We start from the raw sequence: 25,348 nt of genomic DNA, 5'->3' as shown, positions 1-25,348 counted from the left end.
CCCCCGGTAAATTTTTTATTTAGGTTAAAAAAGAAAGCACTGAGGCCTCAAGTAGGTTTAAGCTCAAACTACACAGTGTGCTAGAGGTCTGGGAAGGGAGATGTGGGGCATTTTACCATACAAGAACATGTGTAGTCCAGGAAGGACACATGATGGAATCTCAGAGGTCTAACTCCCAACAAATCTAATGTCAAACTTTAGCATCTATTTCCACTGAGTGTCCATTGCACCTCCATAGGCTCTAAAGCACTGCTAGAGATGGTGGTGTGACTTTGATTTGAGTCAAGGAAGTGTTTCACCACATGAAGAAGCAAATGATGAGGTTGTTCGCTTGGAGTTTGCGGTTGCAGTCTGCTCAGCGTGGGCTGTAAATACACAAGCCGTTTTTCAAAATCTGTGACACACTGAAAATATCTCATGTTCAACAAAAGCAACAAACCAAACGCACAGACATATGCCAGCCGTCTGCCACCCTCCTCAGTAGGAGGGCTTGAGAGATACGCTTCTAAGTAAACTACTCTGTTTGAGAACCGCCTCAGTCTGATGGCTGAGAATTTTGCTAATGACACACTTGACTCAAAGACATGTAATATCAGAACTTCAGAATAGAGGAATGTTTAAGTGATAGCCCATTTTTGCAGGTAACAGCTTATAAAATACTGTGAAATAAACAGCGAAGATTGTTCTCTGTTTGGGTGTAATTATATACAGTTTTCAATTCCTTTCACCAAGCATATGTTGAGCACCTGTTGTGTTAAATTCCAAGCTACAAAGATGAATTAGCTCTGATCTGTGCACACAGGGCTTGGAGTTCATTGAGGGGACCAGCCTGCATGGTGTGTGAATGGTGTCGTGGAGCACAGAGGAAGGATGCTCGTGCAGGCGTCAGGGCACTCGGAAGGTTTGGGAGGAGCTAATGCCAGAACTGAGTCTTGCCAGGCAGACAGGGTGGAAAGGAAGGACATTTCAAGTGGACATAAAAGTGCACAGACATTCAAGAGCCCAGAGTTTTATCTTTTATTTTTTTACTTGTTTGGGCTGCGCTGCACAGCATGTGGGATCTCAGTTCCCCGACCAGGGATTGAACCTGTGCCACCTGAAGTGGAAGTGTGGAGTCTTAACCACTGGACCACCAGGGAAGCCCCAAGAGCCCAGAGTTTTTAGAAGCTGCAAATAGTTCCCAAAGGTTCAACTGGATTTCTACTTCTGGCCAAGATGGAGTGACAGCGACTGGCTTTACCCTCCTCCCTCTGAAACAATTTCCAAAGGAGGAAGAATGCAGAAAACAAGTGTTTTCAGACACTGCATACCAGGCAGCAGAGGACAATGGTCCCTGAGAGGGGGCAGACAAATGAGATGAGCGCCGTGATTGTCTCAGCTTCCTGCCCGGAGAGTCTCCAGGGGGCACCTTAGAGAACGGGAGCCAGTGTGGAGCCTGGGTGTCTGGGGAGGCCCTGGCATGGAGAGCTCAGGCAGCATCACAGGGCGGGGAGCACGGCCCAGGGACAGAGCCCCAGAGACCTGCACAGGGTCCCCGAAAGTCTTCAGTGAGTACTGATCTGCACCTGAGTGTGGGGAAGCTACTCAAGGGTAGGGTCAGAGGGAATAATCTTGGAAGGAAGAACCTTGTAATTCACAGGGCATCAGGTAGAGTATGCGTAAGAGCATTGCCTCAGTGGAATGGCAGAATGAGCTCCAGAATAAAGGCTGTTCTCATCCTGCCTGACAAAGTTTAAGAGAAGCGTTGAAACGATTGAACTGTTTCCAAGTCATTTAACTGCTTCCCAGAATAAAGCTCAAGAAGACATTTATGGGAGTAGAAAGATATCCAGCACCTAAGACGGTAAAATTCACAACATCTGGCATCCAGTGGCAAATGACCAGGCATGGAAACAAGCGGGAAAGTACACTGAATAATGATGAGAAAAAGCAAAATCCATAGAAGCAGACCCAGAGATGACAGAGACATCAAGTTAGACCAAGATGGAATCAGTGGACAAAGACGTTAAAACAGCTGTTACATTAATAATTGTATATGGTTATATATTCCATACGCTTACGGAGCTAAACAAAAGATTAAGCTCATTAAGTAGAGAAATGGAATAAAGTAAAAAACCAAGCAGCTTCTAGACACAAAAAATATTATATCTCCAGTGAAAAATATACTGGATGGGATTAGTAGCAGATTAAGACACAAGTGAAGAAAAGAGTAGAAATGCATAGTAATAGAAACTTTCCAGAATGAAACACAGAGAAAAAAGGTTGAACGCAAAATGAGCAGAGCATCAGTGAACTACAGCACAGCTTCAAGTTGTGTACATTGTAACCCTGTATGTGAGGCCAAAGTTGATTGATTGATGGGTGGATACCTTGGCCCTGGCCAGGCCAATGACTTTCTTCTTTGGGATTTTGAACTGAAGACCCAGAAAGAATCAGGTCAGTCTTGCTCTGTATGACTGAAGCAGGCAAAATGGAAATCTTCTCTGTTTCCCACCAGGTAGATGGAGAAGCAGAAGAATTTAGTCTGCATCAAGGGGAGCTATGAAACAGATAAATGGGGGAATGTAGAGGTATAATTTGGAGAGAGAAATCATCAGGATTTTAGGTCCTGGTTCCAGGTCTTTCTGATCCTAGCTGTACTGCTATCCTGTTCAGATTCTCCTGAGACTCCATGAAATATGGTGGGTTTCTTTTTGTTGTTGTTGTTTGTTTGTTTGTTTTTGGTCACCTATAATGAAAAAGGCCTCAGGAATTCCCTGGTGGTCCAGTGGTTAGGACTCCACACTTCTACTGCAGGGGCATGGGTTCAATCCTCGGTCAGGGAACTAAGATCCCACAAGCCGTGCAGTGTGGCCAAGGGGAACAAAAAAGGCCTTAAATTATATAGAGATAATGCATTTGATTTTGGGCCTGTTAAGATGTTCTTTGGTTTTTGACACAGGTTTGGAGCCTCTATGGGCTATCGACATGGAAATGTCCACTAGGCAGGTGAATAGACTTACCTGAAGCTCAGAGAAGAAGTGCGTGCCTGAAATTTACACATCTATGTATTGTTGTTATGACTTACATTTCTATCAGTCTATGGAATGAATAGACAACCTAACTCCAAGGGAGGACATGACATTGACAATGGAGAACATTAGAGGGAGGCACAATAAAACCAAGGACAGAACCTGGAGAACAACCACATTAAAGAGACAAAAAGAGCCTCCAGGGAATGACTGAGAAGGAACATTTTCCAAGGCAGGATGGAAGCATGAAGAAAGGGGAAACCAACGACACTATCAAATTCCTAAAGGACCTGAGACATTCCTGACCCTCGACTGGCAACCACCAACTTCCTATATTTCTAACCTAACTTCCTTTTTTCTGCCCATATTGACCACACCTGAGTCCCTATATCCCTGTTTCTGACCTCAACATGCTAACTTAACCATAGTTATTCATCCCTTTTTAGGAGAGTGTGATTTTGACATTCTCCACCTTATATGATTCTACAATACCTGACAAGGATCAATGACCCGTCAAAGCAGACCCACAGAGAAGATCTGAGCCCTTCTCCCCCAAAGACAATTGTACACCAATTCACCTGGGGGAGGCAAGGAAGGAGCTGGAGGGGAACGTATGGTTTTCCAAGAGGAAATCAGGCCTCATCGATCTAATAAAGCTCTTGTAGGAGGTGCATATGCGTATGGACAAAAGCTCATGAATGGCATCTATTAAGATTTTCAAAAAGCCTTTCACAAAGTTCCACACAAAAGCCTATTTTAAAAATTGAGTCATCGTGGTATAATGGAGACTGGGGTGATGCAGAGGGAGGTTGCCTAGAGATGAGAAACAATGGTTTAGGATTTAGGGCATTTCTTGCGGGAAGAAGTGTAAACATTGGCATTCTCCTGTGATTAGTCTTGCTTAATGCTTTCGTGAATTATTTGGAGCAGTGATTATGAAAAGCCTAAGTATATAGGAATAACCTGAAGTTAACGTGAAAATGCTGAACGGGTCTTCATATGGGCAAAAGTTAAGTCTTGAACTTAGGGAACAGTAACCTCAAGGATACTTAAAAGATTCGTTTACTCATTCATTCATTAAACACTTACTGAGGATCTGCTATGTGGCCAGCTATTACGCTACAAGTTGGACAGGAAATAATAATTAAGAAGGCATTCTCCCTGCTCTTAGGGAACTTAAATGGAACAAGAAGACATTTCCTGAATCCTGAGAAAAGTAAATTTAAGGTGAATAAAGGAAACGGTTCACACAATAGGAAAAACATGGAGCTTGACTTTCCAAGCATTATGCTGATAAGGTTGAAAATTTTAAATATACTATAAGTAGTTAGATAATTCCACAAAAGGTACTGCTATGATGGTTTTATTAAGGGGAGATAGAGTATTTGGGACCCCCTCCATGTTATTGATGGGGTCCCAAATGGTTCTAACATATGTTAGAACCATTTTTCTACTGCTGTTGTAAGTGATGAAAACCCAATTCAAAACTAACTTCAAAAAGAAAAGTTAAGCCTGACTTGAGGCAAAGCTGGGCACGGAGGAGCGGAGATGTTACGAGGATTTGGTGTGTTTCACTCACCCTGCTCCTCTCAGCTCTGTTTTACTAAGAATTTTCTCACATGGAGCAAAGGAGTCCTATATATAGACATAGAAGCCAGAAGAATTCCAGTTTTCCATGTTTCACAGCACCTGTGAGCTTAGGAGACCCTGTTTCTCCCAGCACCCCTGTCAGTTCCTGAAAAAGGTTCTGAAAGGCTCATCCTTGAATCACTCCCTCCGGCCACAAAGTTGCCCACCCCCCAAAGAGCCAGGGTGAGGGGAGCTTTCGGTCTCCAGAGCCACACAGACTGAGGAAGAGGAAGAGGTCTTTTCCCAAATGGACAGTAAGCAGACAAAAATAACAGCGCAACTCGCTACTTCCTCTCCACAAGGTCATCATAGGCTGATTCTGGTCGCGGTAGGACCCTCTGAAATCATCCCCCTCTGATCCCCGCCTCCCTTGCACGTGGGCTAGACTTGGTGACTCACTTCTAGAGAAGACAGCATGGCAGAGGCGATCGCCTCTATGCAGAGATTAGGTGACAAAGGACTGCAGGTTCCATCTTGGACGCTCTCTTTCCAGCTCTCTCTTGCCTGGTTCGCTTGGGGAAGCCGGCGACCATGTTGTGAGTCAGCCCCATGGAGAGGCCCAGGTGAGAGAGCTTGGAAGCCGATTTCCTGAGACTGATAATAGCCAGGTGTGTGAGCTTGGAAGTGGCTCCTCCCCCCACCCCCCACCCCTGCCCAGGTCCAGTCTTTAGATGAGACCCCAGACCTGGCCGTCAGCTCACCTGCAACTTCATGCAACTCAGCTCAGCTGTGCCCAGATTCCTGACCCACAAAAAACGGAAAGATCGACATTTTAATCTATAAGCCACTGAATCTGGGGGCAATTTGTTAAACAGCAATAGATAACTAATACACTGGGGTTGGTGCAATAAGATAATATTTATGTTCTTATGACCAAAAGTAGGTAAATACATACAGGATCAGGCAAAAGCATCTGTTAAGAGGTCATATGTGATTTCTGCCATATGTGAAGAAGAATGGATATATGTACATGTATAACTGAATCACTATGCTGTACACCTGAAACAAACACAACATTGTAAATAAAATATACTCCAATATAGAATAAAAATTAAATTAAAAATAAAACATTTTAGCTAACCGAAGGGGAAAAGAAAGCTCTTTGGGGTTCTTATTAATTCTTAAGAGCCTAAATGGGTCCCAAGATAGAGTAATGCCATTCCCTTTGGCCTGGGAATGTTCATGTAGCCCAGGTCTGTCCAGTGGATGGAAGAGAAAGTCTGCTGGGAAGCTTCTGGGAAAAGTTTTTCCTCTCTTAAAAGAGAGTCACAGGAAGATACTGTCTTCTTCCTCTGGATATTACTGTGTCTGAATATGATGCTGAGATCTTCCTATCAGTCTGTCGAGCAGAAGAAACACACCACTGAAGATGGGGTGTTGTTTCCAAATTTCATCACTGCAGTGATTCAGTGAACATCTTTCTACACAATGTATCTTTGCACATTGGTGTATTTTGGTAGAATAAATTCTTAGAACTGGAAGTTCTGGAGACTAGGACATAGACATATAAATTTTTAATAGATGTCGATTTTTGATAAGTTGTCTTGAAAAAGTTTGTATCAATAAAAACTTCCAGCAATATTTATTTAACATTTATATAAAGCTTGCTGTATGTTTACTAGGCAAGTGTCCTAAGGTTTTCCCAAATATCAACTCACTAATATATGTGAGTGCCTACTTCTCTATACTTTTGCTAACTTATTTTTCATCCATGCTCATCTGATAAGCAGAAAACATCTTCCTATTGCAAAAAGCTGCATTTCTTTGCAACTTGCAATTAGTATGGTTGAACATTTAAAAATGTTATCTTTGAATGGTCTATTCATGTCCTCGGTCCATTTTCTTTTCTTTTTTTTAAAAATATTTAATTATCTATTTACTTATTTGGTTGCGCCGGGTCTTAGTTACGGCGTGTTAACTCATTTTTTAAAATTATTTATTTATTTTATTTATTTATTTTTGGGCTGCATTGGGTCTTCGTTGTTGCATGCGGGCTTTCTCTAGTTGCGGCGAGCAGGGGCTACTCTTCGTTGCAGTGTGCAGGGTTCTCATTGCGGTGGCTTCTCTTGTTGCAGAGCATGGGCTCTAGGTGCGCGGGCTTCAGTAGTTGTGGCTCACGGGTTCTAGAGCGCAGGCTCTAGTTGTGGTGCACGGGCTTAGTTGCTCTGCAGCATGTGGGATCTTCCTGGACCAGGGCTCGAACCCATGTCCCCTGCATTGGCAGGTGGATTCTTAACCACTGTGCCACCAGGGAAGTCTGTGGCATGTGAACTCTTAGTTGCAGCATGCATGTAGGATCTACTTCCCTGACCAGGGATCGAACCAGGACCCCCTGCATTGGGAGTGCAGTCTTAACCACTGCACCACCAGGGAAGTCCCCTCCTTGGTCCATTTTCTTCCTGGGTTTTCATCTTTCTTTTTCTTGTTAATTTCTAAGAGCTCTGTGTATATTAGGGATATTAGCCCTTTAATGTCATATGTGACAAAGTTCAATAATCACTTATTCACAACTCCAATAGCTAAGAGGCTCTGAAAATTAAGTTTTTTGTGAGTTTGGTGCAACTCTTTTGATAATAAAACATGACTTCAACTGACATGACACTTTTCAGCCTTTGCATATTCCGCTAATGTGAATAGTGGTACATTTTGCTGAAGAGAAAAATCATGTTTGATTCCATGGTACTGGCCTAGACCTCACTGGTGCTGTTATATATATACTATGTATTATCTTTTCTAAATTCTGAACAACTTAAAATTCCATAAAACATTTGTCCCCAAGGATTTCAAGTAAGCAATTGTGGACTTTACGCACATGACGCCAGGGGTCTTTTCAGTTCACTTTGGACGTGTTGAATTGCACGTGCCTGTGGGGTCTTTAAGTGCAAATGGCCTGTAAGCATTTGGATACATGAGTTAGGAATTTATGGGAGCAATTAGGCTTGGAAAAGCAGATTTTGGATTTATCAGCGTATAGATAATATTTAAAGTCATGAGGGTACATGTCAGAAGGCATGTTCTGCCAGAAGAGTGATGGGAACATCTAAATCCAAGGAATGGATGGAGTTCTTGGAGGAAAGGGACAGAGGGAAGAGTGGCAAAGAAAGTGTGAATTGGACAGGGCAGAGGTGCCCTCGTTCTGGGCTGGGCCCAAGGCTGCAGCCGTGAAGACACGGCAGTGGAGCTGCCAGCCACAGAGTTCTCAATGGAGCGATTGTTAGACAGCAGAGTGAAAACAGACCCTGGAGTGTGTGTGGCGGGCAGAGTAGCAAGGCTCTCTGATGGTTGCCTCTGTGTCCAGGCTCAGGAACCAGGACCTCAACATTCCTGAATAACCAAGCATCCTTTCATCAGGCTTCCGAAGCAGGGGTCTCCAGCCCTCCTTCCTCTCCTGTGAAAGTCCTCTTAAAGGGTCTGGAGCAGAAACGCGGATGGACCAAGAGATGATCATACTGAGTGAAGTAAGTCAGACAGAGACAAACGTCATATGATATCACCTATATGTGGAATCTAAAATATGACACAAATGAACCTATCTATGAAATGGAAACAGACTCACAGACATAGAGCACAGCCTGGTGGTGGCCAAGGGGGAGGGGGGTGGGGGAGGGATGGAGTGGGAGTTTGGGATGAGCAGATGCAAACTATTATAGAGAGAGAATGGATAAACAACAAGGTCCTACTGTAGAGCACAGGGAACTATATTCAATACCCTGTGATAAACCATAATGGAAAAGAATATGAAAAAGAATATATATATGTATAATGGGGTCACTTTGCTGTACAGCAGAAATTAACACAACACTGTAAATCAGCTATACTTCAATTACATAAATTAAAAAAAGAAGGGGTCTGCAGCAGTGTCCCAGCCCCGTCAGACCTCTGTGGGCCCCGCTGTCCAGCAGGCGGCTTGGACCTTGGGGTGAGCAGGTAGTTCCAGCGGTGGGTGCGGGGAGGAGCTGGCCCTCATCACCCCCCCACGGGGCGGGGGGATTAGAGAGAGGGCCCCGCCTCTTCCTGTTTATTCCTGCAGAGGGGCCACCTCGGGACCCCCGACGGGGCATTTAGAAAGTCGTTGCCAGTGGGCAGCCGCCTTGCAAAGAGGGGACTGCTGAGAGGCCTCAGGTCTGCCCCCAACCGGCCTGCTGCAAAATTTTTCCAGCTGGTTTTCTATCAGAAGAAAAATCCGTTTTTCATTTTCAGTTGAATGTTCTCAGCCTTAAAATGTGTGCCTTTTGTTCATTCTAATTCGCCTGCATTTGCATAAAACAAAAGTTCATTTTCAGAGCGGTATGCAGGGCGGCTGTGCACAATTCCACTTATTGTATAGAAAAGCTGTGCCTAACTTTTTATTCGGCAAGAAAAGAATATATCTGAGATGGTAACGTGGGTGTTTCCTGGAGCTCATACTAGTGATGTTTCTCAAGAAACAATGGGCGCTTATTTGGGATTTCTCAGATTTACTTACAGTATTCTGATTTTTCATTTCCATTGGCTCTTGACTGTTAAGTGGGTGAAAAAATGGTTAATTTCTTGAATATTTTAAATAGTTGTCCTCAGTTCTGATTTTACCTACAGTGGAAACATCTGAAAGTTTATAATGTTAATAACATCATTCCATCAAGCTAATATGAACTGAAGAACATTAAATAAATATTTTGGTGTAGATCATGACACAAATACTTCCAGTCCTGAGCTAATTTCTATGTACACACACACACACAAACCCCCAAAGCAAACACTTTTCTTCCAACACACTTAAAAAAGCTTAAGATGGTAAATTTTATTTTATGTGCATTTTAGCACAATTTAAAAAAATCCACTTCTCTTCTAAATCTTCAAAATTTGGAAGCATTCATTTAATGAAGAAAGAAGTACTTTCTGGGAATTCCCTGGCGGTCCAGTGGTTAGGACTCAGTGCTTTCACTGCTGAGGCCCGGGTTCAATCCCTGGTCGGGGAACTGAGATCCCGCAAGCAGCACTGTGCGGCCAAAAAAAAAAAAAAAAAAAGTACTTTCGAGAACTGCTTACTTCAGCTTGAGAGACCTGTGGATTTGTTTCCACATAAAGTCGGTGATTATGAAGGCTTAATTTCTTTCTTTCTTTTGCAGCATGCAAACTCTTAGTTGCGGCATGCATGTGGGATCTAGTTCCCCAACCAGGGACCAAACCTGGGCCCCCTGCCTTGGGGGCGCAGAGTCTTAACCACTGCACTACCACGGAAGTCCCTGAAGACTTAATTTAAAATAAACAAAACTTTCAGATGTGATCTACATATATATATATTTTTGAACGCAGAGGACATTTAATTAAAAGTAGGCAACAGCTCCACGAATTTGTGTGTTATCCTTGTGCAGGGGCAATGTTACTTAATCTTTGTTGTTTTGTTCTAATTTTTAGCACGTGTACTGCTGAAGTGAGCACCAGATGTTATAACTCTAGACCAGATTACTTGGCATCTCAGAATTACAGAACAAAAGGCCTAAGGGTCACCTCGAGGTTTTCAAGTGTTTTTCTGCAAATGGGCAAGTTGAATTCTAGGTTGGGTCAAGAACCGGGGACATGCTTCTGAAGCCATCCTCGGAGAGCCACCCTACAACAGGATACAAACTGAGCCCTGAAAAGTCAAACACGCTCTAGAAAACTTGTTTCAAAAACAGTGGTTCCTTCTACCCCAAACAAAACAGCGGTCCCCTGCCCCACTTCACCTCTTTCCCACTCTCCAGAAGCAGCCACTGTCATTTTGTTTCATCTCCAAATCTCTGCTACTTATTGATTAGTCATGGTTAAGTGGAGCCAGTTGTCTTATTCTGTGGAAGATGAGGATTGAACCCTCTCTCACCACCATCAACACATAGACACAACCCCTCTTCCTCTCAATAGGTCATGTTGTAAGTTTAGTTACCGATCCATGTTTCCATTACTACTATGATGAAATGTGCCAATCACAGCTGAGTCATGTAATATACTATGGTGACTTTTCCTCTCTTGCTTATCTTAGGATTCTTTTTTTTGGCACTTATTTTAAAAGAATTTTAATACAATTTTTAAATGTTACTTCTCATTTACAGTTATTACAAAATATTGGCTATATTCCCCATGTTGTACAACACATCCGTGAATCTATCTCATACCCAGTGGTTTGTGCCTCCCACCCCCACAATGGTAACCACAAGTTTGTTCTCTGTATCTGTGAGTCTACTTTTTTGGGTTATATTTAGGAGTCTTTTTTTTTTCTGCTTTATCATTTAAATTTTATTTAGTTTTTTATACAGCAGGTTCTTACTAGTTATCTGTTTTATACATATTAGTGTATATATGTCAATCCCAATCTCCCAATTCATCACAGCACCACCACCCCCGGATTCTTTTTTGAATAAGTAATTCTTTTATTTAAAAAACAAATCAATTTATTTATTTATTTATTTATGGCTGCGTTGGGTCTTCGTTGCTACGCACAGGCTTTCTCTAGTTGCAGCGAGTGGAGACTGCTCTTTGTTGCAGTGTGCGGGCTTCTCATGGCAGTGGCTTCTCTTGTTGCAGAGCACAGGCTCTAGGCGCATGGGCTTCAGTAGTTGTGGCACGCGGGCTCAGTAGTTGTGGTGCACGGGCTTAGTTGCTCCGCGGCATGTGGGATCTTCCCGGACCGGGGCTCGAACCCGTGTCCCCTGCACTGGCAGGCGGATTCTTAACCACTGCGCCACCAGGGAAGTCCCTCAGTAATTCTTTTTTCCCTTAGTGTTTTATGTACCATTTAGTCAACCCTAAACTCATCTTCAGTTACATAAATTTTTTTCTCAAAATCTTCACACATCAATCACTCTGATTTGTCTTGGAAACGTATCTCTGCCAGTCTTCTGACTGATGGACTCCCATCTGGACAGGTTGCTTTTGACGCTGTCACCTTGGTGCTTCCCTTCTTTTGTTGGTCTCTTCTTTTGTATGTCCCACATCTTCCTCTTTGTTAGTTTAATTTCTCACTTGGTTGAGCAATAGCTTCCCAATAAATGATACATAAGTACATTTTTTGAGAACTTGTGTGTTTGAAAACCTTATTTTACCTACCTTTATACCAACTGAGGTTTGAGATCACTTTCCCTCAGAATTTTGAGGGTACTGATCCATTTTCTTCTAATTTCCAGTGTTGTTTGATACATTCAGATTCTCAGACCTTTGTACGAAATTTTTTTTTTTTTTTTATGGTTTTCTTTGTACTGTGCCTTAGTGTGGTTCTATTTTTATCCACTGTTCTGGGCATTGGCAACAGATGGCCTTCAGTTACATTTTCTTATTTAACTTATTCAGACCTGAAGCCTTGTGTTGTGGTCTTCTAATTTCTTTCCTATTTTCCAACTTGTTTTTAAATGACCTTTTATTGTTTTTTAAATTAATTATTTTTGGCTGCATTTGGTCTTTCTCTAGTTGTGACGAGTGGGGGCTACTCTTCGTTGTGGTGCGTGGGCTTCTCATTGCGGTGGCTTCTCTTGTTGCGGAGCACAGGCTCTCGGTGCACGGGCTTCAGTAGTTGTGGCTCGCGGGCTCAGTAGTTGTGGCTCATGGGCTCTAGAGTGCAGGCTCAGTAGTTGTGGCTTGTGGGCTCTAGAGCACAGGCTCAGTAGTTGTGGTGCACGGGCTTAGCTGCTCCGCAGCATGTTGGATCTTCCTGGACCAGGGCTCAAACCCGTATCCCCTGCATTGGCAGGCGGATTCTTAACCACTGCACCACCAGGGAAGCCCTCTGACTTTTTTGTGTGTATGACTTTGTCGGCAACTTTCTCAACTTCATCTTCTAACCTTCCTATTGTTTCTATTTTCAAGACTTTTTTGTTTTCTCAGTATTTCTTTCTTATGACCCCTTGGTTTTTTGTTTTGTTTAGTGGAGACAAACTCTTTTTTCACTATGTCAAAATCTTGAGGTTCTTACTATTAGGGTTTTTTTTCCCCCAAGTTCTAGAATTTATATACCAGTGCTATTCTCAATAGACACAAACTGAAAATCACTCATATTGTAATACACATTGGGATAAACTGTTAAATGTTTACACTATGGAATCCTATGCAACAGTGGCAATGCATGATCATAACAGGCAAGCATATAGGTATATTCACAGACAACATAAGGAATAAAAAAGCCCAATCAAAAGTGGTTATACTGTATCATAACATTTATATAAAACACAGGTAAAGTGATCTTTTTGTTAGATACCAGAACAATATTAAACCTTAAGGGGAGTCACTAGAATGGGCCCAGGGGGCCTCTGAGTATCTGGTAATTTTGTGTCTTTATCTAGAAGCTATGTATACAGTGTATTCAGATTCTGAATTTTCTGAAATTTGTTATTTCCTCACAAACCGTGCATGTTTTTAGTTGTTTTTTATACATAACAAAAAGTAAAAAAGACATACTAGGGAAGGTAATTATATTAGCACTTTAATATCCATGCTCTTCAAGGTGGAAGTGAAAGGTATTAAATTTAGTATGTTTTTAAAAATGTTTTCTTCCCCTTTCATAGTTCCACTTTCCTCCATATTATTATTATTTTCTGTTTTGATCCTGTCATTGTAAAGGCTTTCTTCACATGCTTCGTGATCCTTGGCTGTCTGCACCTATGTAAGGCGGGGACACGATGAAGCTGACTGGAAGCAATTGGTTCACAGGAGTAGGACTGTTGACTGTGGCATTTCTGAAACTGCTTCTTGGGGTACTCCTTGTATCAGTTGTCAAACTTTTCACCGAAGCCCTCTCATCTCCTGGCTGGAAAGCATAAGCCTGGTTGCCAACATTCAGGTGACCAAGCAATGGAAGAAGGTTGGGCTTCTAAGTATTCCGATTGCAAACGTTCATATTACCCTCTGTATCAGGCCAGGTCCGAGGGGATGAACTAGAAATGGGTACAGAGAACTTTCAAGAACAGTCTAAGGCTAAGGGAGAGTACCCAGGGAAGGAACAGACTTGGAAGGGGCTCCTGCCCCATGTCTGGGGTTCAGATCTCATTGCAAAGGCATGGCTGCTGCCCAATGGATGGTGGGGAAGCTTGCTAGGTTTCCCAGGCTAGAGCTGGTCCAATCACTAGGTGAGCGGGAAGCATCCCTCTGGGGTGCGGGCAGGCCAGGTTGAGACCCTGGCTGGGACTGGTGGTGGGGAGGAAACACCTCACTGGATCCTAGTGGGCCAAGGCTGCCCTTCCCCCGCCCACCACCATAGATCAGGTGGGCAGGAAGCTCCTCTCTGAGGCTGAAGGGCAGGCTCCCCGAGGGAGGCCACCTGCTGCTGGAGAGGTGGCCATGTGGCCCGGACTCTTCGCTCACTAAGGGACCGTGTACGCCTGGTGCCCCTCACCGGCCCCCTTCACACCACTGACAACTGGATGGTATTAACAAGACGCAAACCGAAGGAAAGAAAGGAGGAATGCTTAGAGGGCCCAGCTCGCTGCCAGTGTCGGCAATCACACTGGTCTGCTCGGGCTGATGAACGCAAGCACCACAGACTAGGCGAGGCAGTAGAAATGGATGGTCTCACAGTTCTGGAGGCTACAAGCCCCAAACCAGGGTGTTGGCAGGGTTGGCTCCGTCAGAGGGCTATGAAGGGAGGACTGTTTGTCTCTCCATGGCTTGTAGATGGCCATCTTCTCCCTGTGTCTCCCTCCATGCACCTGTCAAATTTCTCTTTTATGTCACAAGTCACATTGGCAAGAGCCACCCTGATGACCTTTAACTTGATTACGCCCGAAAAGGCCCTACCTCCAAGGAAGGTCACATTCTTGAGGTCTGAGACTTTAACACAGGAAGTTTGAGGGTACACAATTCAACCCCTAGCAGCGCCAAAGGGGAGCTGTGGCAATGAGGGGAGACACTGCTAACGGGCGCACTCCTCGTTTCCAGCACATCACCCCACCCTCAACTGCCGCCAGCACTTGCATCTGGAGACCCTCTGCTTTACCCTTCCGAGAGAATACACAGGCTCACCCTGGGATGTGAGAGGGGCAGTTGGCAAGCTGTGCAGCGTTGAAGAAGGGATCTGCGGGTCAAACGGAAAGGTCTAGATAGACTTTCGACTAGTCCTATTTCAGCCTCCTTCCACTCCTACTTCCAGAGGTACGGAGGTCACATTCATGACCATTTAGGGGTGCTCTGGGGGGGATACTGAGCTGCTCCCTGGCGTTCCCCACTGCTGGTTGTCAGGTGTCTGCTGAGTTTTGCTTTCCTGCTTGTGGTCTCCTCTGTTGTTCTTTGTGGCTTGCTGCCTTATAAATTAGTAAATAAACCTTTTATTTCAGAATGATTTTAACTTACAAAAAAGTAGCAAAGGTAATACAGGGAGTCACCCTCATACTCTCCCTCCTAATGTACCATCTCACATCACCACTGCAACTTTGTCAGAACTAGGAAATTAACCGGCACACTACTGCTAACAGATTTCACCAGTTTTCCCCGATGTCCTTCTACTGTTCCAGGGTCCAACCCAGGACACCGGCCTGCGTCACTGCGCCCGGCTGCCAAGTCTCCTCAGACTTGTCTTCCTGGTTTTCCACGACCTTTACACTTCGGAAGAGTACTGGTGAGGCATTTGGTAGAATGTCCCTCCATTTGGTTAGTTTGATGTTTTTCTCATGATCAGACTGGGGTTAATAGTTTTGGGGGAAGAATAAGACGGCGAAGTGTCCTCATCACGTATCAGGCTACACTGATGTAAAATAACATAAGGGAGACTGATGGTTCATCTCTAGCTCTTAATTCTTCAGCCTACATATTTAATACTTGATGTCCAAAGCGTATGCAATACATTAGGAGACAAAGTACACATGAATATAATGACATATTACTCACTGTTCTGTCAAGAAAGAAGGCCACTTGGTCATGTAAAATCAACCTAATACGTCACTGAATTGAGTTTTAAGAAAGTCATGACATTTCAAAATGTTCAAATGTTCAAAATGTTTTCCTCTTTATTTGAACACAGAAGACATTTACAGCATGCAGGTTAGCTATAATTACATGGCGCCTTCCCAAACCAATTATCTTTGAATGTATCTTCAAGCACTGAAAAGAAACCAACACATTCCACAGGTGGACTCAGACTCTTTTCTATCACCTCCTGTCAAATTGAGAGTTATGCACAGTAGTTTTCTTAAATTAGGCAAATAATTTAATTGATCACCATGAATAAATATTTTTATTTCACTGAGTTTCTCTTCTGAACCATTTATCAATACCACTCAGAAGAACATTAATATAGTCAGTCAAAAATAAAAGACACTGCAAATTGAAATAAGTGTCAATGTTCCAGATGATCAGAAATTTTCATTTGTAAGAGTAAATGCTGTGTTTAATGACCTACCATAGCAAAAGCAGTTCAGTGAAAACAAATTTAGGAAATTCTCTGTACATTTTGTGAAAGTTTGAAATTATAAATAGAAAAGAACCATTAAGATATTTTAAAAACCCTAGCACTGTATACTCTGAACCACATGCTAGTTACAATTCATCGTTTGTTACATAGTACCAATACCATGATGTATCTTATAAGAATGAAACTACCAGACAAAAGAGAGAAAAAAAATTCTGCTTCATCTAAGAATATTGCCCAAAAAGCAAGCTTTCGTTTGAAAACAAAATACAAATGTCTATGTGAATGCAGCCAAACATTTCTCCATTTAGAAAACTATCATCACAAATAGGTGGTAGCACTTTTTTTTAGTGAACTGCCCTGCTTCAATCTTGCTGCTCTACAAGGTTTCATCTCAATTTTTGGAGTGTTTCTTTTGATCATTCCTAAAAACAATACAATCATTTGTAAGGTTGCAGATCGTAACAGCAAGGATTTTTGACTGTTAAAAAAATAAATTTATCTTTTAAATCAAAACTATTATAAAAGTGGAAATTGCAACAGTTAAGGAAATAGAAAAATACGCCAATTGTGATCTGAGTCTTCTGACTACGGCTCCAAATTTAATACAAATATCTGTATATAAAACTTTTTCGAAAAGTTAATTCTGCCACCCAGATCCTAACAGAACTTTCCAACTTTCTCTTCTGAGTAACCTTAAATCCCCATTCTCTGCAAATTTCTGCTAACACAGTTGCAGTTACCCACCCCCAACTGATGAAGCACATATTGAAATCTCTTCCCCTGTTACTTTTATAGCTTCTAAAACAAACTGCTGACTTAGTTTAATCATCTGAGGAAGAAGAACAGGTACACTTAACAACAAAATTACCAGCTACTGCCAACAAAATAATTTATTTGAGGATTGTTAGTGACTTGCAAATAATTTACTACTTCTAGACTAAACAAGAAATAAATTATAGTGTTATGACTTAGTGTACCAGGTAAAAAAACCTCAGGGATTTCAGACCAAAATTTAACCTATATATTTATAAATTTACCATATATTTGTCTTGTCCTTCCACATTTTTTCTCAATTTCCATAGGCTATAAATTTAGATCAAACAATACGGTACTAACAATATAAAATTATGTTTAATCCTATAATATCTTAGTTCACTTCACTATAGTAAGATGACAAATCATTATCCATCCAATTCTTCTATTAATTAGTGGGCTCACCAAAACAAAGCAGGGTGTTTCCATTCCATCAATCTATGTGGATTAAAGCACTGGGAAGAACAGAAATAAATTCCTTTTCCAAACTCTCCTTCTTAAACAAAAGCAGAAGATTTGCTTTTGATATTGTAAAGTATTTCTATTCAGGATAATTCAAGAACAGTCGTTTCATGAGATAAGTAAGTAGCCTTGCTCAGTCTCAAATGTCTAGTTAGGCAGTTGTAAAGGTTTCAGTGCTCAAAGAGTAGTTTTCAGAAGCAAACTTCAGAGATGATACAGATAATTTTTAACTCCGAAGTCATTTCAAGGGATTTTAATGTACAGTACTGACCTGATATAATTTGTGGGCATGTAGTGTTGTAAGTGGTAAAATTTAAGACATTTAATCTAAAGGTTCCATTTCCCCTAAAATATTGTTTTAATAAGAAAAGAAAAACAACAAGCAGTAGCAGCTAGGTAACTTAAACTGAGATTAAAAAATAAACACAAAAAAACAAGTACAAAAAGCACAGTCCTGTATGACACAGTTAGGTTGGCACAGTGAAGACTAAATTTAAGACATGAAAGACAAACTGTGTAATAAATAGGGCCACAGTTGTAAACTGTCGTTTTTCCCTTCTAAGACACCAAAATTGCACTCTAGTTGTGTTGGGAAGCAGCAGAGTTTACGAGAAGAGAGGGCAGGAAACAGCTGTACAGGCCAGGTACAATTTATACACTAAAAAAAGGTTATAATTCTAAAGTTCCCAAGGGATACAGGCTATAGTCATTGATATAATGTCCTCTTCATACTTCAATTACTTTTAACACCTGAAGATGGAAGAAAGCACAGAGAAAAATATTTTTATACAAAACTTGTGTTTGAGATAATCATGAAAAGAATTAAATAAAATATACTAATGAGTTTAAAAACATTTAGCCAACAGCTTTGACCATTTTCCCCAAAACTGAAAAGATGGCAACATTAAATGACTGAATTTTTCCTTTTATATGCCTCCTAAGCAGAGCCATTTAGGGACAGTACAATATTTAAAGGAGGTCACCCTGCATGTTTTTACTCCCTGCAAGAGCTATGAGTGAGCGGATGTATAAGTTAGATTTTTTTAAAAAAGAAAAAGATGATTAATAAAATGGCAGCCAGTAGGCAGTGGCAGCGACATGAAGCCAAGGACCACTAACTAACTGGCAATGTTACACACATGGTAGCTGTAAGAAACAAAAAGGGGTCGGGTAGGGATAAGCAAGAGGTACATGTGGTGGGGAAAGTGACAGTGAAATAAACAATCCCAGGGACTTCCCTGGCGGTCCAGTGGTTAGGACTTGGTGCTTTCACTGCTGTGCCCCGGGTTCAATCCCTGGTCTGGGAACTAAGCAGCTGCAAGCCGAGCGGGTGTGGCCAATAAAATAAAATAAAATAAAATAAACAACCCCAGCAGCAGGTGTCACCTAGAGGCATCCCGTGTTCAGCTGCCTATTTGCCTCAGTGTTTATTAGAAAACCTCCACCTGTCCAAAGCATTACGCAGTTAGAAGAACCAGCCATGTAAAACTGGGTACTGAAAGTATCAGTATCATTCATACATTGCCACCTTTTCCCAAAATAAACCAAGTGTTTTGAAATGTTTTTCTTAATAATTAAAAAATAATTTAAAAATCTCTACAAAGTATCTAATTTTTCAACAATTTATCACTTATGTAGATCATATACTCCTCAATCATGGGTTAATAAGTATGATCGATGCAAGACTTTAAAAAATAATAACCATTATCCTTTGGACAAGCAATGAAACAAACCTGTAAGTGGTTATACTTTTATAGTTACTTCAAGTCTTGAAAACCTGGGTTAGCCAGGTTAGCCATCTCCCTCATGTGCTTAAGTGCTGTCATGACACTGCGATCAGCATTCTACTTTCAAGCTAAAACCTAGCTATATTTAACAAAGGCCATGGACTATCCTCTCTGCAAATGAGATAGGAGTTCAAAGTTCACATGTGAATTTTAATGTGAGAACAATATCCAAAACGGATAAACTTTTACCTGTATTTATAATTATCCTTTGAAAACTGCCCAGCTCCACTTCCAGAAAAGGCAGCTTGCATCTACTCAGCACCCGTGCTGTACTAGGTAATGACATCTTAACTTGCGTAATTCTCAAGAATGACTTTCATTTTATTAGTAAAGGGGCTCAACAAGTTATTAATCCAAAGGGGGAAAAACACAGGCCATCTCTTAATTGGCAGGAAAATTCCTGTAATGTCTGCTGATGTGACACAATATTAAACACGTATCACCCACGGTGTAGTCTGTAAACATGTTTAAAAGAATCCAATAAATGCTTCTAATAAACAGGGAATAGAGGAACAAGGCAACTACACACAGAAACAACCGAACACAACCGAGGAGGCATATGCTCAAGGACACTGGCCTAGTCTATTCAGTAAGTCAGTGTCATTAGAAAAGGGGGGGTGTTACTCTAGATTACAAGAGACTTAAGGGGAATAACCGCATGTAAACATCAGTCCTGGGTTACTCCCTGGTGTAGACAAACCAGCTGTAGAAGACTTAACCACAAATAAATAATTAGAAAAATCTGAATATGGATTGGTATAATACTAAAAATGTTTTGTCAAGTGTGATAATGTTATTGTGGTATGTAGAAAAATGTTTTATTTCAGAGATACATTAAATAGGTCATAAATCCGTAACTTACTTTTACACTTAAGAATTTTTAAAGAATTTTAAAAGGAATCAAAACGAGACAAATTAACTGTTAAAAAGTAACTTGCTCAAGCTCATAAAAGTAGAAAAATCAGGACGCAAACTTAGATGGGACTCCAACATCTGTACTCTTTTCACTGTATCAATCCTCTACCGTGTGGACAAAAAACTGTATTAAATTTATGGAAATATGATTCTTCCAGAATACTGCATAATTTTCCACTCAAACTGAGAGCCAATATTATGCAAAAATGACAAAGTAAAAAGCAGGATTAAAATAAACTGACTTTAGTACTGTTAGAAACAAAGCCAGTCCCTATCTCAGAGTTATCTACTGCTTTTAGTTTCCAAACCACCTACACACTTGGGATTTGCTGAAGAATTTAATCTGAGTTCCTGTCATATGATAAAATATTAGGCAGCTATAATCAGTCATGCTGTTTAAGAATATGTTCAGAATATACTGCCAAGTTAAAAAAAGCTGGCTACAAAGTAACATATATAGAATAGCGTAGTATGTTGGTAGTATGTTATATTAGAATGTTTACTAGACACTTCAAACTTTCTAATTTAAAAGTTATAATATGTAAAGAAAGCTCCAGAAGGATCTATACAATATATTGGGTGGTGTCTCTGGATGACATTTATCTTCTTGATAATTATCTTTTTGATAATTCTTCATCCCCCTACAGGGAACAGATATTACTTGTATTTAGAAAGAAACAAACAAGAACTCATAAATCAGTTAGAAAAACCACTCACAACAGGTAAATGGGAAAGGACACAGAAATAATTCATAAAAAACATACGTATATAAGTGGGCCAATAAATATATGAAAAAATCCAAATTCATTAATAAATCAATGAGATGCTTATTTTAGCCTATTAAATTAGAAACTTAAAAACTATTAATACTCAATACTGGCAAAGATGCAACAAAATGCAGTGTCCTTGGCTAAATACAATTTGGTGCAGTCTTTCTGAAGAGCAGTGTGTTAGTATGTGTCAAGAGTCTTAAAAATGTTCATTTTCTCATAATTCCACTTATGGGAATCTTCTGGAAATAATCTGAAAGTGAGGAGGTATAAAAAGATGTTTCATACTTCAGATTTCATACATGGAAATTTCAATTTTGGAAAATTTCAAGTATGGAAAAACTGACATAATTAAATGTCCAGTAAAAGTTATAAACCATGGTATATTCATCAGACAATAGCCAGAGCTTTGAAAAATGACCCAATATTACGTTAAAAACAGTAAGAGCACAAATTTGAATATACATATAGTATGATCTGAACTATGAAAAAACTAGACGAAACCATGCTAAGTTACTTTTATAATCCCATACATTATGAAGAAATCATAACACTACTGTGAGAATCCAAAACACTGCTTAGCCACCAACGGCTGAACATCCCCACGGACAGCTGCGACTCGGAAGCCAGCCAGAGAGCACAGACCCGAGGGCGCCGCGTGAGGCCACGCCTGCTCACCTCCTCCGCCTCGCACGGCCGCCGGCGGGCCGTTCTGCACAGGTGCGCCTCCCCCACGAACTGCACTGGGATGAGCCGGAGAAGCTGCCGGATGTTGCCCAGGACGAATAGGTTTAGCTGGGATGAAAAACAAACACTGACTTCAGAACAAATAACACACAACTCCAATGACTCGTTAAGTCTCTTTTCTTATTTACAACAAATTCCCAAATGTCTTGTTTTTCTTTGCCTTCTTGTTTCTCAGTGAATCCCTCTATCTCTCTTTTTCTTTTTCAGTTACATCCTTTTCTCCAGGACCTATACAATCCTTAGCCTCTTAAAAACCTTATTCCTGCATCAATGCCTAGCAATTAAAGCATGAAATACCGTGCAGGACATTTTCTTGCAAGTCTCTTCTTGCTTTCATAACATCGCTCTACACAGCTGCTCCTACACCTGACCAGTCTTGCTTGTCTAGTTCTGATTTATCTCCTTGTCCTGTTAATTAAGGTGGCTATTCCTCAATGCTCTGCATTCCCAACAATGCCACTCTGGTAAATTAGAAAATACAGACAAAAACCACTGTGACATCACATAACAAATCAATCAGATTACGTTCTCAAGTAAATAAAAACATTCAAACCAAAGCAAGGTTTAAAGTTTTTTTTTTTTTTTTTGCTTTAAAGGTTTTATTGTGTCCTACTAACCAATTTGTGCAGAATGCCCTCTTCTGGCCATATTCTTTGACCTGACTGCTTCCTTTATACGATCTACTTCCTGCTGATAGCGTTTGCGATCGCGAGATGCATTTTCTTTGGCCTCTTTCAGTGCCGACTCCAAAGCTTTCACTCTCTCAGCTGTAGCTCTGAGTCGCTTTTCCAGCTTAGGAAGCTCACAGCGAAGATCTGCGTTATCACGTACCAGCTAAAGGTATACAGGAAAAATAAGGATTCTGACTTTAACGATGATTTGAAAAAACAGAAACATTTCATAATTTCTCTTGAAAGAAAAACTACATTTTATACTAAGGTTTTTCTCACTTAGCTAATTTAAATAATTTAGACAGCAACAAAGAATACATATACCCATAAATATCATCCTCACATATGTTTCTCCCCAAAATATAACTTCATTCAATACTGGGGGATTGGGGAGACTGTTCTTTTTCCCTATGACAATATGCTACAACACTGTGTTAGGTCTCTTCATTAAGATACTAAGCTGGTGGAAACAAATACCTTTTTAGATACAGCAAGATCCACAATTACACATAAACTTGGCAAGTCCCTTAATAAGCACTGCAAGCAAGAAAGGCTAAAATTCCCTTAACCTCACTCTACTGCAAACATCAGGTTTCTAGTAACAAAGGCATACAATAAAGTATGCCAAGAAACTTAAGAAGTAAGTAACTGAATCACATATCAAGCCTTAATAAAAAATAAGCAAAAAACCCCACAGTAAGCATTACTTAAAAGAAAATACGAACTCCCTCATTATTGTAGTATTTCAGACTCTGGGGCATTAAATGTATAAAGATCAAAAAAAAAAGGGGGGGGGTATTTTAACTCAAAGACTTGTCTTCCAGAGATTTAAAAATGACCATGAATAAATTAAGAAAACTAACAGACCTGAAACCCTACAAAGAAAACAACACGTTTTCATTGACCTCTTGCTAAAGGCTGTTAGGAATATTAACTCCCATAAAAACTGCTAGTTGTTTGTTTCTACAATTGCGTGATAAAATAATGGAATGGCTCAGGGTATGAAAATCCTTAGGACTCTGAAGACTCAGATACATGCCACTCCTCAGATTTTATTGCAGCGAACACAAAACATTCTCCTTGTTACCTGTTTGTGGACTTTGGTGAGTTGTTCAAGATTATTCTCGAGAAAGGAGATTTTTTGCTTCTGAGCAGCACTGCCTCCGGTGTCGTCCGAATCAACCTCGGCGCTCTAGAGAAGACGGGCAAGTGCTATGAGACCAAGTAAGGGCAACGCTTACCTCCTCACTCTTATGACAGTGTGAGGCTACTCCACTCAGAATGCAATTAGACACAGTAAACACAGTAACACCGACCCAGTATTATTTTATTACCTTTTTAACCCTGGTGGCCAGGTCCTGAACAAAGAGCTTCCGCAGGTTGTGTAAAGTCTGAAGTTCCTTCGCCTTGAATTAAGAAAGCAGTATTTTTAGAAGTAGGTCTTCAAACTGAGTAACTAGGGGAAGAACCCATTAAATATTCCCCAATCCTATTTATATCCAAGTTTTTCTTACCACCGTCTCTTCCAAACCCTTCAGGTCTTGTCTCGCTTGTTCTCGTCTATCTTGCATAACCCTAAACAGTGGAAGAATATACAAATACATTTTCAACTTTGAGTCCGTAAATTCTATGTTTAGCAGAAATATTGAATCAAATATTTTTATCTGACAGGATCAATGCTTACAAATAAGTAAAAGATTATCATAGAAAAAAAAGATCATCATAGTTTTAAAAAACAGCTTACCAATGTTGTGTCTTTCAAAGAAATTTCTATATGCCTTGTAATTTTCTAAATCTATGGTTTATTAGAAAAAAACTGTCCTAATATAGCAATGGAAGCGATGAAAGAAAACATGGCAGAATTCAAGGAATAAGGAGCGGTTCTTTTTATATTTTAAGAATATGCATTATCATATAGCATACTGATCTTTATCCAAAATAATTCTGATTAACTGAAAATTACAGAGATTATAAATTATTGCAGACTAAAACATTTTATGCATTTTAAGTTAACGTTACTCTAAACAAAATTATGGTTGAGATTCAGCAGAATTGTTAAAAAATTAACTCTGAGCTGGTCCTGTGGGTGTGCCCATCCTAACCAACTGTTCCTTTATAAATTGTCTCTGATCAATTCAAGGTATGTGAAAGTTATAATCGTGAGTTTTCTACCTGCTCAGATTATAGAAAACTGTGAGTTGACTATACTTTTAGTCAGTAAATAAAAAAAATAATAAATGGCAAAAACCTCTGTTCAAAAGGCAAGGCTAAAACAATAATGGTCTTTTATTTATGCAAGATCAAATCTGACAAAAATTCCGTCTTTGTGGCAGATCCTGAAATCTTCTAAATTACCAAATGTCATGTTTTAGGTGATTACCAGTGAAATATTAAGACCTGGCTTTCACTAAAGTACAAGAAAGTATTGCAAGTTTTTAGGTATAAATCAAACCAACTCAGAGGGTTTAAGGAAAACACCCTTTAGCCTACACGAAGTGAAAACTTTATCCACTGGATATTTCTGAGAGTACTGCCAGTAACTCTCGCATCTAGCTTTCACTTTTATCCTTGAACCAAGGGTCTACTCACGTAAGTTCACGTAGCTTTCTGCTTTTGTCCTGCTCCGTAGCTTTCAGCTTCTCGTGCTCCGCTCTCAGGCGCCCTTGCTCTAATGCCATCTTCTGGTTCTGGCTGACAAAGTAAAAACCTCGCAGCATCAACATCCCCATCTTCTAGAAGTTCCCATTAAAGCTTTCCAACGCTCCAATTCCACAGTCTCACCATTCAAACACGGCAGGCCTCCTCTGTTAGGATGTGACCCCCAGCAGCAAAGAGGACTGGGCTACGCCCAGCCCACAGTACTTTTTATACTTTGGTTTGAAACCTTAACTTGATTTTGTATCTTTCATCTCCCTGAATTCTTATCCCTAAATCCATTAACAATAAGCCCATGTCCCAAACTTTGCCATCGTTTTTGGTTACTCTCCTCTGGTTCCTACTCAAATCATGATTTGGTCACAGATCTCAAATTTCTATAAATTCTGTGCTATACGCATATGGTTCTGGAAGTAGGAAAATGTGTCCCAGAAAAATGGAGACGATAACTCCTATTAAAACACACACTTCTAAAATCCACAATTTCCAATAAAGTTTGTCTCAGTTAAGAATATTTTTTAAAAGTTAAGGAAATGATTCG

General features: G+C 40.6%; 1 protein-coding gene across 2 annotated transcripts in view; it reads right to left on the bottom strand.

Annotated features, from left to right (window-relative positions):
* Positions 1–15,309: 15,309 nt before the first annotated feature.
* The window catches only part of KIF5B (kinesin family member 5B), a 44,735-nt gene continuing 34,696 nt past the window's right edge, over positions 15,310–25,348 (bottom strand). Inside the window, exons 20-26 of one of the 2 annotated variants that reach the window (XM_082848873.1) lie at positions 24,742–24,843; positions 23,667–23,727; positions 23,487–23,558; positions 23,240–23,344; positions 22,099–22,315; positions 21,413–21,529; positions 15,310–18,012 (exon numbers count right to left, since the gene is read on the bottom strand). In XM_082848873.1, the coding sequence (XP_082704999.1) occupies positions 17,996–18,012; positions 21,413–21,529; positions 22,099–22,315; positions 23,240–23,344; positions 23,487–23,558; positions 23,667–23,727; positions 24,742–24,843 (691 nt within the window). In that variant the 3' untranslated portion in view covers positions 15,310–17,995. Of the gene's footprint in view, positions 18,013–21,161; positions 21,530–22,098; positions 22,316–23,239; positions 23,345–23,486; positions 23,559–23,666; positions 23,728–24,741; positions 24,844–25,348 lie in introns of those variants that run through there. The other variant, XM_082848872.1, reaches the window with a different exon arrangement.

This window comes from Leucopleurus acutus, assembly GCF_964270905.1.
Source record: "Leucopleurus acutus genome assembly, chromosome: 1".
NCBI lineage: Eukaryota > Metazoa > Chordata > Mammalia > Artiodactyla > Delphinidae > Leucopleurus > Leucopleurus acutus.
This window is presented reverse-complemented; position numbering and strand designations above follow the sequence as displayed.